General features: G+C 39.4%; 1 protein-coding gene across 2 annotated transcripts in view; it reads left to right on the forward strand.

Moving 5' to 3' along the window:
* LOC132891332 (myc box-dependent-interacting protein 1) overlaps window positions 1-17,433 on the forward strand; it is a 41,881-nt gene that overhangs the window by 11,051 nt on the left and 13,397 nt on the right. For both annotated transcript variants that reach the window (XM_060928844.1, XM_060928843.1), the window contains exon 8: window positions 4,324-4,409. In XM_060928844.1, coding sequence (XP_060784827.1) covers window positions 4,324-4,409 — 86 coding nt within the window. The remainder of the gene's footprint in view (window positions 1-4,323; window positions 4,410-17,433) is intronic.

A 17,433-nucleotide genomic window follows, 5' to 3' on the forward strand; every position in this document is an offset into this window, starting at 1 on the left:
CAAAGAACTGAAAGTCGGATTGTTTCAAAACAATCAGCCACAAGCTCGGCCTTCAAGAAGCGAGAACACAGATGGGTAAGATGCGACTCTCATTTGGTTACACCACCTGTTGTTTACCTGCATTTATATTAATACATGCAACTTGTATTGTGTATTTTAAGTTACTGGTATAAGATTATTTAATTTGCTTCAGAATATGATTGTTTCAGTTCATCTGATTATTTAATTAGCCTTTTACATTTTAACAGTGAAAAATGCATGCATGTACATGTATGTTGCATAAGTTATAACACCTATCCTGTTTTAATGAGAGTCACATGAGGCTGTCAGTTCAAATCCATCCAATTCTCTAGACGGCTTTGTTCTCTGGCTTTATTTCGTAAAGTGGGGGCCTCCGTGGCTGATGTGTTACTATCGAATTCACTTTCCGATGATTCGAATTGATACGGTTCTACGTCTATAGCAATAGTATGTACACACACTCCAATTTCAGGACTATCACAGTCAGATGTATTACTATCTGAGGAATCCGAAGAATCTCCAATAAATCTGAACAAACAGGCCATTGCAACCACTCTCGCCTGCTGAGTCTGGCTTTGGTCTATAGCACCGGTTCCCGCTGTGACGTCACGTACTCAGGGCTGGCTGGCTCAGCGGGGCAGCTCGAATGCCAACTTTATGGCTGATTTTTAACTCTCAAAAAAAAAAAAAATATATATATATATATATATATATATATATATATATATATATATATATATAATTTTTTTTTTTTTTTTTTTTTAAATTCACATTTATGCAGCATACAAGAGTCAAGGATGGAGATGCTATCCACTCGGAAATGTATTTAAAAATAAAGGTTCTGCATAGCTCCTTTTAAAGAAAGTAATTCAACACGGAGTGTGGCAAAAGATGTTGGTTGTTCCCAGTCAGCTGTGTCTAAAATTTGGAGCAAGTACAAACAAAATGGGAAGGTTGTAAAAGGGAAACCTACAGGAAGACCAAGGAAGATGTCAAATCGTCGGGACAGAAAACTCAAAGCAATGTGCCTTGAAAATAGAAAATGCACAACAAAAGAAATGGGCAGAAAGAGGAGCCAATATTTGTGACTGAACTGTAAGAAATTGGCTGAAGGAAATGGGATTTACGTTTGGCTTTTCTGTATGTAAACCATCATTAACACCTAAACGGAAGAAAACAAGGTTCAAGTGGGCTGAAGAGAAGCAGTCGTGGACTGTGGATGAGTTGGATGAAAATGAAATTCAGTGATTAATCACGAATCTGCATCGGCCAAGGAGACAATGCTGGAACTTTTGTTTGGTGCCGTTCCAAGGAACCATACATAAAGATGACTGCCTGAAGAAAACAAGCAAATTTCCAGCCATTGATGATATGGGGTTGCATGTCAGGTAAAGGACCTGCGGAGATGGCAGTCATTAATTACCTCTATAGTAAATACACAGGTGGACATTGAAATTTTGGACAGGTTTTTTTTTTTTTTTTTAGGATGATAATTCATCTTGACCCAGAGCAAAGAGCATTAAAACTTTTTTTTTTTTCTTTCTTCAGGAAAGGTAGATCAACTCAATGACCTGGCCAGCAAACAGTCTGGATCTCAATCCAGTTGAAAATTTATGGTGGAAATTGAAAAAAAAAAAAAAAAAAGGTCCATGACAAGGCTCCATCCTACAAAGCTGATCTGTTAACTGCTATACGAGAAAGTTGGAACCTAGAGTATTGTTTTTTGTTAGTGAAGTCCACGCCTCAGAGTTCAAGCTGTCATAAAAGCCAGAGGAGATGCAATGAAGTACTTTTTTTATTTATGGTTCATGATTCCATAACTTTTTCCTCATCGTTGAGTGATTCCAGAATTTTTTTCCTCTACTTAATCTTAAAAAAAAAAAAGTGCCATTAATTACAATTTCATTTGAACTTTTTTGAGGTACATTTTACAAAGCCAGAATGTTCAACTGTTAAATACAATTTATTTATTTCCCCTCATCCAAGAGTAGTGATTGCATATTTTTTTTGCCAGGGGTTTTATTTAAGTTTGCCAAAAGTTGCTGTGATTGAAAATTAATTATAAGGTCTTCAACTATATTAGTGACACATTTATGGAATAAGAAGAAAACAAGCAGCTGATGTTCACCAAGTGTCAGCTTTTTCAGTTTCAGCCATTCAATTACAAGACAGGACTATCCAGATCTAACTTGGGGACCGGCACGTATTACATGCATGGCACGTAAGCGCCTCTTAACACGGATGACACTTTACCGCAAACGCAGCATAAGGAATGAGGCAGGGGTGATTTCTAGCATCTGATCTTTGGGGGTGCTTAGCCCCCAGAGCTGACAGCAGGGGTAAACGCTATGTTACATTAAATAAAATTGACTAACACACGGTGGTCTAGCACCATAGTACTTGTACAGCTCTGCACAAAAGTATCTCGATATGGATGATAAATGTCGTTTTTATCATTCTGTTCATAGACCAGGGAACATCAATATTGCATTATGCATATTATTGTGTTGTGTTTAACAGTTGTAACTCCAGTCCGTACCTTCACATCTCGCTATGCCAGTAATACTCAGGTGCTACTTCGAGTTCCTCATCGGCGTGGAATCCAGTTAAAAAAAAAAACAAAAACACCATGTCGTAGCAAGCACTCGCACGGACAGGCAACCCAATCAGAGGGGACGCAAGGAGGAGAGGTATTTTACTGGTCATAGAACTATCACGTAACAGGTGAATTCAAGAACACACACACGCCCACTCACACATTCATTGTGCGGTGCGCAAGGGCACTTATTTCTGAAAATTATGTCCAAAAGCAGTGTTTTTGAGGGTGCTGAGCTAGGGGGTGCTGAGCTGGTTTTTGGGGGTGCTTGAGCACCCCCAAAAATAGGCTAAACACTCCCCTGGAATGAGGTAAACTGGACTAACACGATCAGTGACCATCTCCACGATGAACTACTTGGGCAGCTCTGCACTATGCTTATGTAGATGGGAGTGGAGTTTGTCCATAGAACATTCGTACAGTGGCACACCGTCCCCATCGCCGTGTGTGGATAACAAGAGGAAATTTAAACAAAAGACCATGTTTTCAAGGTTGACAACTTTTTTTCATTAGCGTAGTGACAACTTTTACAGGCGTGTCGGCAATATTGTGGGCATAGCAGTAAGGAAACACTGCGTGTCGTCCCAGTACGCTGAAAAGGCCTAGGTAGAACCCTGATATCATGGAAAATGGACAACGTCCTGGAAAAATGACTGAGCTCTTGTAAAAGTGTTAACAGTGGACTATTAAGCCTTCATGCACTTAAAGAAATGATGAGTTAGGCAGTGATGACTTATGCCCACTGTGAGTGTCCATTCATAGATCTGCATGGTGTAGTTTAGAATGCTCTTGCATCACATGTGGAGAGATGAGTATTATATTGAAGCATGCAGTAGAGCAAGGCTACATGGAAATGCATTAACTTCTTTTAATGTACTTTTGAAGAAGTCTCCCATTTCCAATTGGAGATGGAAGTTACGGTTTCTAATATAAATGCACTGTCATTGAGGAGGAAAATACATCATCTAAAAACGCATATGTTTGCGCCACTCCTTGCGTCAAGGAGGAAACTTTGCCCGTTTTTCCTCAACGTGGTACTTTGTCTTGTCTAATATTGTTAGCGATTTTGTTTTGCTGCTAACAGCGTTGTCCAACTGAACCAAGTAATATACCAAATAACATAGTGTACCAGTGCATATAAAACGTATATTAACATTATTGCATGATTTAAATTATTCAAGCACTGCCTTTTATGACTTATTATTATTAGCTCCCTGGTTATAGGTGATGCCATCACATGCAGTCCATCTGTCCGTCAGTCCACAATTTACAAAAATTGCTACTCCTCCCTGAGTTTTCAATGGATTTTGATTTTGTTTGGAAGATCTAATAAGTCTGCACAAAAGTTGCTCCCTGGTTTTGTGATTTCTTATTAACAAGTTGCTAATTAGGCTGGTTAACGAACTTTCAGGAAAATCGCTACTCCTCCCTGAGTTTTCAATGTTTTTTTTTATTTTGATTATTTTTGTTTTGAAGATCAAATTGTAATTGTTCTCAGGAAGAACAACTTGGCTAATTACAAACAAGTCTGGTTTCTCATGGTACGGCCGTGTGCACGACTGCGTCACTGACGCTCTCGTATTACATTATAAAACATATTAGCATAGCTAAATGATTGAAGTTGGTAGATGATTAATCACGCTTTATTTCTTTAATGATCATCTTTGTCCTCATATTTTATTTGAACCCATGTGTCTGTGGAATAGGCGGAAGAAGAGTTGGAGAGGGCACAGAAGGTTTTTGAAGATATAAATGTAGATCTTCAAGAGGAGCTGCCATCTCTTTGGAACAGGTAAGTGCTTAATTAACTATTACTGTGTAGTGGGCGCTTTAATTTTTTATTTATTTTTTCTTCTTGTTCTGCATAATGTTACATGCACCCAGTAACTACAGACATACTGTTGTAGGGCACTTTTTTAAATGTAATTTTTAATATACTTGTTTTAATCAATCAGTGTCCCAAAATGTTTTATTCCTCTTAAGCCTAGGTCACAACCGGCCGTACGTGCTTCTACGGCCGGTCTACGTGCAAAAAACGCAAGAAACGCACGGAGGGTGCACGTGTGACGTGCTGATTTTCAAGCCGTAGACTGGCCGCAGACCGGCTGCAGAGGTTCTTTGTCCTGTCAAACTCTACGGGCGCTTATGCTTTTTTCAGGTTGCAAGACAAACTTACGGCCAACCTGCGTCTTTCTCCACGAACAAAAAAAACGCAGCGATTTGGGAAACGCCAAAAATCACATGGCCAAAAAATCGTACGTCCGGTTGTGACCTAGGCTTTATGCAACACTAATTTTCCAACACTAATTTTGTTTTATTTATTAAAGAACATCATACCCTTTTTATTTATTTTAAATCCATTTACATTTACCATAATTTACATTTAAAATAATTTCTTATCACGTGTTATAGGTGTTATAAACAGTCATTTCAACACCAGCCTCCCTTTTTTCATCTTGAATTTAATAAGAAAAACCCAGCTTGTCGGGTTACGTGCTTTTTTTTTTTTTTTTTTTTTTTAAATATAAATTCATGTGGTGTATCTGCCATTCAAGTCCCTGTGTAAGGTCTCGGGATAGAAATGCTCCTGTATTACAATATGCAAATAAATATAAACCTCACAGCTGGCCATACTGTCCTAGCTGCTGTTATAGTGAATTAATCAACAATACATTGCCTTGCAAAAGTATTCGTACCCCTTGAACTCCACCTTACAACCATGAACTTAAGTTTTGTTTTTTGTTTTTTTTATTGAGATTTTATGATGGACCAACACAGAGTAGCACATAATTGTGAAGTGAAACGAAAATAATAAATGGTCTCCAAAATTTTAAACAAATAAAAATCTGAAAAATGTGATGTGCATTAGTATTCAGCCCCCCCTGTGTCAATACTTTGTAGAGCCACCTTTTGCTGCAATTACAGCTGCAAGTCTTTTGTGGTATGGCTCTACCAGCTTTGCACATCTAGACACTGAAATTTTTGCCCATTCTTCTTTGCAAAATAGCTCAAGCTCAGCCAGATTGGATGGAGAGCGTCTGTGAACAGCAATTTTCAAGTCTTGCCACAGATGCTCAATGGGATTTAGGTCTGGACTTTGACTGGGCCATTCGAACACAAGAATATTCTTTGATCTAAACCATTCCATTGTAGCTCTGGCTGTATGTTTAGGGTCATTGTCTTGCTGGAAGGTGAATCTCCTTCCCAGTCTCAAGTCTTTTGCAGCCTCCAACAGGTTTTCTTCCAGGATTGCCCTGTATTTAGCTCCATCCATCTTCCCATTAACTCTGACCAGCTTCCCTGTCCCTGCTGAAGAAAAGCATCCCCATAGCATGATGCTGCCACCACCATGTTTCACAGTGGGGGTGGTGTGTGCAGGGTGATGAGCAGTGTTAGTTTTCCGCCACACATAGCGCTTTGCATTTAGGCCAAAAAGTTCAACTTTGGTCTCATCTGACCAAAGCACCTTCTTCCACATGTTTGCTGTGTCCCCTACATGGCTTCTTATGCCTGTCTTTCAACAACGGCTTTCTTCTTGCCACTCTTCCAAAAAGGCCAGATTTGTGGAGTGTACGACTTATAGTTGTCCTGTGCACAGATTCTCCCACCTGAGCTGTGGATTTCTGCAACTCCTCCAGAGTGATCATGGGCCTCTTGGCTGCTTCTCTGACCAGTGCTCTCCTTGCTCGCTCTGTCAGTTTAGGTGGACGGCCATGTCTTGGTAGGTTTGCAGTTGTGCCATACTTTTTCCATTTTTGAATGATGGATTGAACAGTGCTTCTTGAGATGTTCAGAGCTTGGGATATTTTTTTATAACCTAACCCTGCTTTAAACTTCTCCAGAACTTTATCCCTGACCTGTCTGGTGAGTTATTTGGTCTTCATGATGCTGTTTGTTCTTCAGTGTTCTCTAACAAACCACTGAGGCCTTCACAGAACAAGTGTATTTATGCTGAGAGTAAATTACACACAGTAGGACTCTATTAACTAATTAGATGACTTCTGAAGGCAATTGATTGCACTGGATTGTATTTAGAGGTATCCGAGGACGGGGCTGAATACTAATGCACACCACGTTTTTCAAATTTTTATTTGTTTAAAATTTTGAAGACCATTTTATCATTTTCATTTCACTTCACAATTATGTGCTACTCTGTGTTGGTCTATCACATAAAATCTCAATAAAAAACTTTTAAGTTTGTGGTTGTAAGGTGGAAAAATGTGAAAAAGTTCAAGGGGTATGAATACTTTTGCAAGGCACTGTACCTGACCACTCAGCAGACTTGTAGTACTCAAGTCCAGGACTTGGACTTGAGTCCGACTCGTGCCCTAATTTTAAGGACTCATGACTTGACTTGGACTTGAACACTGATGACTCGGACCTGGACTCAGACTCATGCATAAACTGCATTCGGACTTGTAAGTTTGAGACGAGGACTCAGGTTTTTTCTTTATTTTTTGTAACATGCCATAATAATTTGGCTTAAGATATTTATATCTACACTCATTTTTGTACTAATTTCGTGCAAGAGTGTCACACCTGCACACCTTGGCGTGTGCATCAGATAGATTCTCAGGTGCGCTCCAGACAGCATGTGCACACCAAGTGGACTCTCACGCCATAAACAACTCACACCTGCACAGATTAAGGTGCAATCAGTGCACCTATATAAAACCTGTGAAAACACACTTGCTTTGCGAAGTATTGAGTTGTCACTGACACGTTACTGAGCCTTATTTCCTTGTTTGGTTTCCTGATCCCTGATTTCTTGTTTCTTGTCTTTGGTTCTGCTGAGTCTGATAGCCTGTTTGTGCCTCGCTCGACCTATTGCCTGTTTCACTGTTTTATGATTTTGCCTGCCATTCTGGATTGTTTACCGTCTTCACTTGTATTAATAAACACACCTTTTTGTTTTAGTTTAATTTATTCATCACTATTTACAACTTAAGGTACAATAGTATATAATATATTAAGTGAGCTAAATATAGTTATATAGAGACAAAAAAAAAATCAGGGTTATTTACGATAAAAGTGTGATAGGAGGATGCAGGACTTGCGTCCCAACTGACAACCTTCCCCTATTGTAATAACATTGAAAAATACAGGAAATACTACTTGGAACTATTTTACGTTATGTTAAAATCAATATGAAATAGCAAGAATAGTGAAATGGTCTAAAAGTTATAACATTTAAATATTTTATCAAAGAATACTGGATTTAATTATATAATGAGTAACTTAGGTGGCTGATAGGATGATATCTGGTGATAGTATTCAAAAATTAATTTTTTGAATTTCACCAAGGACATTAGACTTTTTAAAACTGTTTTGCATTAAAAAATCTGAAATGGCAAAAGTGGAATGGTCTAAAAGTTAACATTTAAATATCTTATCAAGAATACTAGACATTCATTATATAATGAGTCACTCACTACGTTTACATGCACATAGAGAGAATCGAATTTCTGCCGTTGCTCGACTGAAATCGAAGTTCAAAATGCCATGTATACACCTTAATTCGGCTGAAATTGAGCCGAACTTGATTTCTCGGAATCGAGCTACACGACCTAGTTTATGCGATTTCTGCCGAGCTACTTTGTGCATGTATACCCTATCGAGCTAGTTGTCGAGCTACTTCCAGAAGTGACGAGTGACGAGACCACAAGCGGGAAACACAACAGCCTCGGTCAGCATGACAACAGTAGTAGCGAGCAGCAGAAGAGGTCAGGAGGAACAAACGAAGAAGAGAAAATGGCGATGTTGAGCTCTCTGAAGTGTGGGTGGAGCACAGAGGACGGCAGGACAAAGCTTCTGGTACTAATAGGCTTTTTATTGTCAGACTTTTCAGTTTAACAGCCTACTTTTATTCTTGAGAGAAAAACACGCACGCGCGCTGTGTTCTAGTCCCTTATGAGCTGTCCCCTCTGCTCTCCCTCTGCCTCCTTAAATAGGGCGCGGTTACTGGGAAGACACACAAACACAGGTTAATTACCGTCAGGTGAAGTGATTCTGCCACTCACCTTCCCTGGCTCCGCCCTCCTGTCACAGACCAGCGCTTGACCACGCCCCCACTGCCACAAGCAAGCAGAAACGTGCACTTCTGGAGCAATGAGGAGACAGAGTTCATGCTCATTCAGCTTAAGGAGTTGAATATATTAAAATTCATGGACGGGAGAAAAACGCGCAATGGAGAACACGGAACTGATAACTTTGTTTACACTCTTGAATAGCTCTTCATGACGACAACCGGAAGTGTACCAACACGATGGGGCGTGTTGCGCCACCTGTGGCTCGGGTGCACAATGCACCTCACACAATAGCCCGATTTCATTGTGTGCATGTATGATTGGATTTCTCTGGAACCCTGCTGGGACCTTCAGCTCGATTACTGACAGCAGCTCGATTTGGATGTGCATGTAAACGTAGTCACTGAGGTGGCTAATAGGATGATAGTCTCTGGTGATAGTGTTCAGAAATTAGTTTTTTGAATTTCGTTAAGGACATTGGTGTGGTTTTCAGCTCAGTTGGTAGGCTGTTCCATAGTTCTATAGTTCTTGGCAGATATGAAGCCCTATAGTAAGTCTGCTTATGGTGTGCTGTAAGTTGGACGAGGCTGTTCTTGTCAAAGTTACGTGTCTTGTAGATTGATATAACTGGAAGAAGATACTGTTTAAGTTCAGTTTCTATAGACCCATTCCTTATCTTGTACAGCATGACCAGGTCAGTCATCTCTCTTCTGTGTTCCAGTGGCTGCAGTTCGAGGTAGATGAGCCTCTCAGTGTATGTCCTGTCCTCAGGATAGTTCAGGATATTGGTAGTGCTACGTTGTACATTCTCGATCAGCCTGTGATGTTTTGCAGTGTATGGTGACCAGACACAGGAGGCATACTCTAGCTTGGGCCTCACCAACGAGCAAAATAGAAGTTTCCTTATTCTTATGTCAGTGATGTCTCTTCCACAGATTCTTTTTATGAGACAGAGTGTCTTATTGACCTTGATACACATGTCTTCGATGTGTTTACCCCACGTCATATCACTCGCAACAGTGACTCACAGATCTTTGATGTGGTTACCTTGCTGGAGGTCCTGGTTACCAAGATGGTAATGGTTGGTGTCGACTTCAGACCTTTGACATGTGCAAGACTTTACATTTAGATATGTTGAATGTCATTGTGGAGTCAACACTCCAGCGGTGAACACAATGTCGTCTTGGAGAGATTGCTGACAGGATCTTGAATCTATGACTCAATAAAGCTTCGAATCATCAGCGAAAAGGGCAAGCTTAGACTCACCTTGAAGATAGTTTGGCATATCATTGGCGTAGACAAGGAACAATAGTGGTCCAAGTATGGAGCCTTGTGGAACACCAGATGTCAAAAGTAACCAGTCAGAGAATATTCCATCTAAGACAACACGCTGCTGTCTGTTACACAGATAACTCTGAAATCACTGCAGTAGTGAGCCTGAGACTCCATAACTCTGAAGTTTGCTGAGAAGTAACTGATGCGACACCTTGTCAAACGCCTTGGATAGATCAAGATGGACTGTGTCAACCTCTCTGCCACTTGCTAAGTTTTCCACGATGTCATGGTAGACTGTTAGTAGCTGTGTTACTGTTGACTTCCCTTTAAGGAATCCATGTTGGAGATGGTACAGAAATGGGGACAAGTGTTGGTAACAATGATCAAAGATGCAGGGTTCTAGTGCTTTCGAGACAATGCACAGCAATGAGATTAGTCTGTGGTTTGCAGCCCGAGAAGGGTCATCTCTTTTGAAGACAGGCATTATGTTAGCACGTTTCCAGCTTGCTGGAACTGACCCAAGTGACAACGATAAGTTGAACAGTTGACAAAGTGATGGGGCGATGGCTTGAGCCGTGCAATTTAAGAGCATTCCAGGGATGTTATCTGGTCCACATGCTTTTATTGGATTCGGTGACTCTAGAACTTTGATGACCTCAGTAATGGTGAACTGGATGTGAGAAGTCTGGTGCATTTGTAGGACGGTAAGCAGCACTTGGAGGTGTTGAAGCATCAACGATAAATACTGAGTGGAAGTACGAGTTCAGCAGATTAGCTTTATCAGCACTGTTTGTTAGAAAAGAAAAGTCTTTTGCACTTGCATCTGTCCCCCAACCATTTCTGACAGAATACTTCACACTCCCTGACAAAGAGAATGCACATTCACCTGTTCATATGTTATGTTCAGGAACAAACTAATGTTGATGGTGCTTAAACAGCCACTGTCAAATGGTGCGGTTGGAGTCTTGTTCTCGGACTTGACTCAGATCAATAGTAGACTCGACTCAATAATAATAATAATAATAATAATTTATTATTATTATTATTTTATTTTTTAAATGACTTTGATACGAGTTGGACTCGAGACTGGACTCAGACTTGAGGTTTAGTGACTCTACTACAACACTTCCAATCAGAATTAAGAACTCAACAGCACTGATATAAATCATGGGTCATTCCATACAAATGTCTGCCTTACTATGGAAAAATAACATTGTGAGCATAGGAACAAAACTACTTTTAAAATGTTCATTCATATTTCACTGTGTTTTTTTTAATTTCTCTGCTCACATTTTTAAAGCAAATTTCATTGTTTATACGACAAATATATGGCAGTTTTTACCTGCACCAACTTTGTTGAAAGAGGTTGTTTTCACGTCGATTTGTTTCTGCTCCCAATGTAACTCCAAAAGTAATGAAGGAATTTTGATGAGATTGAGGAAAGCTGGGCCATGGGCCAAGGAACAATTGATTAGATTTTGTTGCAAATCTGGATATTCAGGGCTCAACATTTAACAGTAGTCCGACTGTCCAGGACAACCAAATGTTTTGATCCGGACAAGTTAAATTCATATCTGCCTGGCTGATTGGACAAGTCAAATATTTCTTGAAAATTACCATATCTATAGCAATTTATTCTAGTTATATCAAAGTTCCAACAAAACTAGTTCAGTCACCTCAGTGATCCGGCCATGTTGCGTTGTTGTTTACAAAATTCCGGGGAAGCAGAGTACAATAAATATGTGCTAAATCTTCATTTCATTCAGACTTTGTATTGTATTTTTCTTTTGCATGGTTCACGTTAACGATCACAAATATTGTAAAATATTTTGCGGGAATTTTACGACCGTGCCGAACTCACTCTTGCTTTTTCATTCACAACGTGATTCTGTCTCCATTATCATGTCCAAATTTTCATTTCAATAAATTAATTTATACTTCAGGTTTTGCTGGATTAATCAAGATGTAACTTTTATTTCCTCCAGAAGCTTTGAATTTGAGTGAGTCTAACTCTTAAAACTGCAGATCAGGTAATGGGTTTTAACAACACACTTGCACCATAATGGGGCCTCGGATAGTTTTTTGTTTATTGTTCCAGTTAAAGTTTGAATTTTATTGGAAAAATTATAAATAATTAAAGCATAATCATTATCATACCTGCTTTTTGATAAACTTTGTTAACCACTTTCCTTTCATTGAGGTAGTAAATACACAGTAATAAAAGGTTATGATCAGGACAAGAGAGAAATCTTGCTGCTTGTCCGACTGGACAAATGGATTAAAAAGTTAATGTCGAGCCCTGATATGTGCAGAATCAGGATATTATTATTATTATTATTATTATTATTATTATTTATTGCACGTTTTCAATGTAACTCAAAGTGATGAATGAATTTTGATGAAATTGAGGAAAGGTGGGCCAAGGAATAATTTATTTAGATTTTGATGCAAATCTGAATGTGGCTTGGTGGAGGTATGCACTCTACCGAGTGTCCTGTAAAAAAGCAGATGATGTATATAATTGCAGGAAAAGTGTTTGTTTATTAGAAAATCAGCAGACAAATGGTTCAAAAACATTAGGCAAAGACAGAATCAGGAAACAGGCAAGGGTCATACGAGGTGCAAACGGAATATCAGAGGTAACAGTAAGCAGGGTCAAGAAAACCAGGGAAACAAGGTCAAGAACCAGAGCATAAACACAGAATATCAGGCTTGGTAACGTCATATTCTAGGTACTGCATGTTACTTCGCAAAGTCTGTGGCTGTGTCCAAAATCACTCTCATGCACTACTCATTATATAGGGAATTACTATATAGAGGACTATATAGTGAGCTCATTGGTAAAATGAAAAAACGCTTTCGGACACTACTCCGCCGTGCCGTTATTCACGTCATTACTGTCGCACAATTAAAACGTGCCAGATCAGTCGATCGGTGGATTTTCAAAATAATAAATACATGCATGTATTTTTGTGATTCATATTATACTGAGCGTATTTCCCACATTAATCAATACAAAGTACTTTGTATCTGCTGCATCTTTCAGTTCTTTTAAATCAAGGCTGAATACTTTCTTCCTCACTGCTGCCTTTTGTTAAATCAAATTTGAGGCTTTTGATAAATTCCTCGTTCTATGGTGTAAATTTTATTTTTGTATTTTGTCTTATTCTGTTTTAGCTTATTTTCTATTCTTTTACTATTTTTTTAGTTGTACTTGAATGTCCATTTATAATGTGTTTCTTCCTCCATCCATTCACCCCAACACACTCCCCCTTCTTTCAGTGTGACCACAATGCATGATGGGATATATTGCTTGGTTAGTGACCATCGGTTGTACACCACTTTTTCACGGTGCATTGTGGGATACTACAAGTCCACTATATAGGGTGTAATAATTCTCACTATACATTTGGACAGCACTACAAAACAGCAAACTCACTATGTAGTGAGTGATTTCAGACACGTGTGTGTGTGTGTGTGTGTTCAGAGTCCTTATAAGAGTGTGCCGTGATTGTGCTCTAATCCAGAACAGGTGCATGGTAATTAGATTTTGTGGCGCGCACTCGGTGCAAATGCGTGTGGACATGAGTTTTCTTCTAGTTTCTTAATGCTGTATTCCCAAAATATGAAACTTTTTTTCAAATCTATAATTGTGTTTATTCAAGTTATACGTATGATACTTTCTGGTCTTTAAAGGAACAGTCCACCGTACTTCCATAATGAAATATGCTCTTATCTGAATTGAGACGAGCTGCTCCGTACCTCTCCGAGCTTTGCGCGACCTCCCAGTCAGTCAGACGCGCGGTCACTCCTGTTAGCAATGTAGCTAGGCTCAGTATGGCCAATGGTATTTTTTGGGGCTGTAGTTAGATGCGACCAAACTCTTCTGCGTTTTTCCTGTTTACATAGGTTTATATGACCAGTGATATGAAACAAGTTCAGTTACACAAATTGAAACGTAGCGATGTTCTATGCTATGGAAAGTCCGCACTATAATGACAGGCGTACTAACACCTTCTGCGCGCTTTGGCAGCACATTGATACGGAGCTCAGAGATCAATGCGCTGTCGAAGCGCGCAGAAGGTGTTAGTACGCCTGTCATTATAGTGCGGACTTTCCATAGCATAGAAAATCGCTACGTTTCAATTTGTGTAACTGAACTTGTTTCATATCACTGGGCATATAAACCTATGTAAACAGGAAAACGCGGAAGAGTTTGGTCACATCTAACTACAGCCCCAAAAAATACCATTGGCCATACTGAGCCTAGCTACATTGCTAACAGGAGTGACAGCGCGTCTGACTGCGTCTGACTGACTGGGAAGTCGCGCAAAGCTCGGATAGGTACGGAGCAGCTCGTCTCAATTCAGATAGAGCATATTTCATTATGGAAGTACGGTGGACTGTTCCTTTAAACCAGGGTTGTTTTTTTTTGTTTTTTTGTTTTTTTTTTTTATTCAGTTTGTATAAAATGTTTAGTCTCTTACAAAAGTTTCTGTTTTAATATCACAATTACAACACTGAGAAATTTTGATGTATTTGAAACATCAATTAATATGAGATTTTTAAGATTTGCCTGCAAGATCCTCCAGAGGATAAATGACGTGTAAAGTGACTCACTAACCCCAAGTTTCTTTCTGCTGTGAGACATTTTATTAGCCAGTGCGAGTGTAAGTGTCAAATCCATAATCCTGGAATTGCCCTGATTAACTGAATAATTGAGACTGAAAATAAATCTCACATTCTTCTTATCGTTGCCCTGTTTAAAACGAGCTTGTTATTATTACCTGATCACTGATGGCTATTCGCTTGGCCAGCTGAGCCCATGTTTGTTGTTCCAGCCTCTGAACACTGATGGTCTAATAGCTTGGAGCATTAATCTCACCATTGTGCCAACTTCCCTTTCACCAGCTGTCATTCCTGTTTAAACTCCGCTAGCTGTCACTATGTTTTAGCTGGTTGTTGAGGGGGATGGCTGCCATCTGAGTGCCTCGAAACATAACCTCTGGTGGATTTAAATCCATATCCAGCACTGGTAATGAGCAGGAACAAGGCAGCAAAAACAGAATATCTTTCCAGAGTTCATTTAGGTCTTGGGGTATCTATTTAATGTGTGTTTATGGGAACTACAATGTGCATTGTTCTCACGTTTTCTTGTTCTGTGATATTTTGGTATGATTGGTTTGAAGTTAAGGCTTTGGCCAAAAATTTGTGGACACCTGACCATTACACCTATGTGCTGTTTGAACATTCCATTCCTGATTTAGTCCTCCTTTGCTATTATAATAACCTCCACTCTTCTGGGAAGGTTTTCGGTTCGATTTTGGAGCGTGGCTGTAGGGATTTGTTCATTCAGCCACAAAATTATTAGTGACGTAAGGCGCTAATGTTATGCAAGAAAGCCTGGGGCTTTCCAGTTCATCCCAAGGTGTTCATTGGGATTGAGGTCAGGGCTCTGGACAGGCCACTCGAGTTCAGTGTCGATCTTGGTAAATCAGGTCTTCATGGCGCTTGTTTTGTGCACAGGGGCATCGTAATGCTGGGACAGGTTTGAGCCACTTGGTTCCAGTGAAGGGAAATTGAAATGTTACAGCAAACAAAGACCTCTTTTACAGTTGTTTGCTTCTAACTTTGTGTCAACAGTTAGGGGAAGATCCACATATGGGTATGATGATCAGGCATCAACAAATGTTTGGCTATAGTGTTTATTGAAAATTTACATTGCTGGGCAGCATGTTTTATGACTTTGTACTGCATGGTAAATGTCAATTGTTGCTGGAAGGTTGGACAGATCTGAGGGTTTTTTTTATTTATTTATTTATTATTATTATTATTTATTTATTTATTTATTTATTTTTTTAAATACCCTATCCATCTGTCCATGTGTCTTGTAAGTGCAACTCCTCCTAAACGGTTTGATGGATTTTGATGCAACTTTACTGAGTTGCAGTATATCATCTGAAGATGTGCACGAAGGAAAATTTATTCCGGTCCGATGTTTCAAAGGGGGGATAATTATTGGGCTAATTATTTGAAGCTTTACTGAGTCATCCCTCCATTTCTCCCCCCCCCCCCCCCCCCCCCCCCCCCCAATAGGTGATCATTTGGCAATGATCTGCTCATTTGAGACTTTGACAACAAATCAACTTAATGGCCACTTTATTAGGAATACGTGTGTGTGAGATAGATAGATATTTATATTTATATTTATTTTTTTTAATTTATTTACTTTTTATTTTTTTTAAAGCAGTTAGCATGCTAGCTGTTACCTAGCAAGTTGTTCGCATGTTAGTATACTAACAGTTAGCATGTTTGCCATATTATATTAGCATGTTAGTGTGTTTGCCGGAGCATGTTAGCTGTTAGCATGTTAACCTCAGCTAGCATCTAGCATGTTAACAAGTTAACAGCTGACATGTAAGTTGTTAGCCTGTTAACATGCTAGCTGTTAGCATTAGCATATGTGCATGTTAGCTGATAGCATGTTAACATTTGCATGTTAGTATGTTCACAGTTAAGCATGTTCGCAATTAGCATGTTAGCCTGTTGGCATGTTAGCATTAGCATGTGAACATGTTAGCATTAGCCTGTTAGCATCCCAGCTGTTTGCTGAGTATGTCAGCCAGAGAGTGTTAGCATGTTAGCTGTTAGTATCTTAGCCTCAGCATGTTAGAATACTGACAATTAACATGTTAGTCATTAGCATGTTAACATGTTCACTGTTGGCATGTTAGCATGATAGTTGTTAGCATATTAGCTGTTAGCATATTAGCCTTAGCATGTTTGTATGTTAACAGTTAGCATGTTAGCATTAGCATGTTAACATACTAGCTGTTATGCTCCTTATTACCATGTTTGCTGTTTATATATAAGCATGATGGCTCTTCTGCTACAGCTCAGCAAGCACACTTTGCATTTTCTCTGCAGAAATGCATTCTAGTTCAACTAATTCCCTTACGTATGGCAATATATGATGACCGGCTCGTAAGCAGGGGGTATTCTATAGAGATCTTGCAGTCACGTGACCGGAACGTACACAACCGCCATCGTGTCGGTCAAAAACACCGCTGAATACTGCTGCACTCTGTACAGAATGGATCAATTTCAACCGACGGACTACACGGCTCATTTTTCTAATGAACAGATAACTAGATATATGTCTAAAATAAACGATCTACAGATTTGTGACCCTTATGGCTTTCCGGACGGAGTTTTCACGACCGGATTTTGAACTGCCAGCGGAATACCCAGACGTGTATAATTTACCTCATTTAACTTTCCCTCGCTGTTCAGTGGTGAAGCACTGCGTGCTTATAAATCTCTGGACAGTTTTCTTTACAGAAATTCAGGATTTGTCAGCGACTCAGATGTGGCATCTTGTAAACAAGAAAATGATCCTCACTGGATGGGTAAGTCACTTAAGTATTGAGTATAGCACTGACCAGCCGATTATAGAATAGAATAAGGTAATTCCAAATCGTCCGTCTTGTTTACATGGATCTGGCGTTGGAGAGA

Source organism: Neoarius graeffei, chromosome 9, assembly GCF_027579695.1.
Source record: "Neoarius graeffei isolate fNeoGra1 chromosome 9, fNeoGra1.pri, whole genome shotgun sequence".
Taxonomy (NCBI): Eukaryota; Metazoa; Chordata; class Actinopteri; order Siluriformes; family Ariidae; genus Neoarius; species Neoarius graeffei.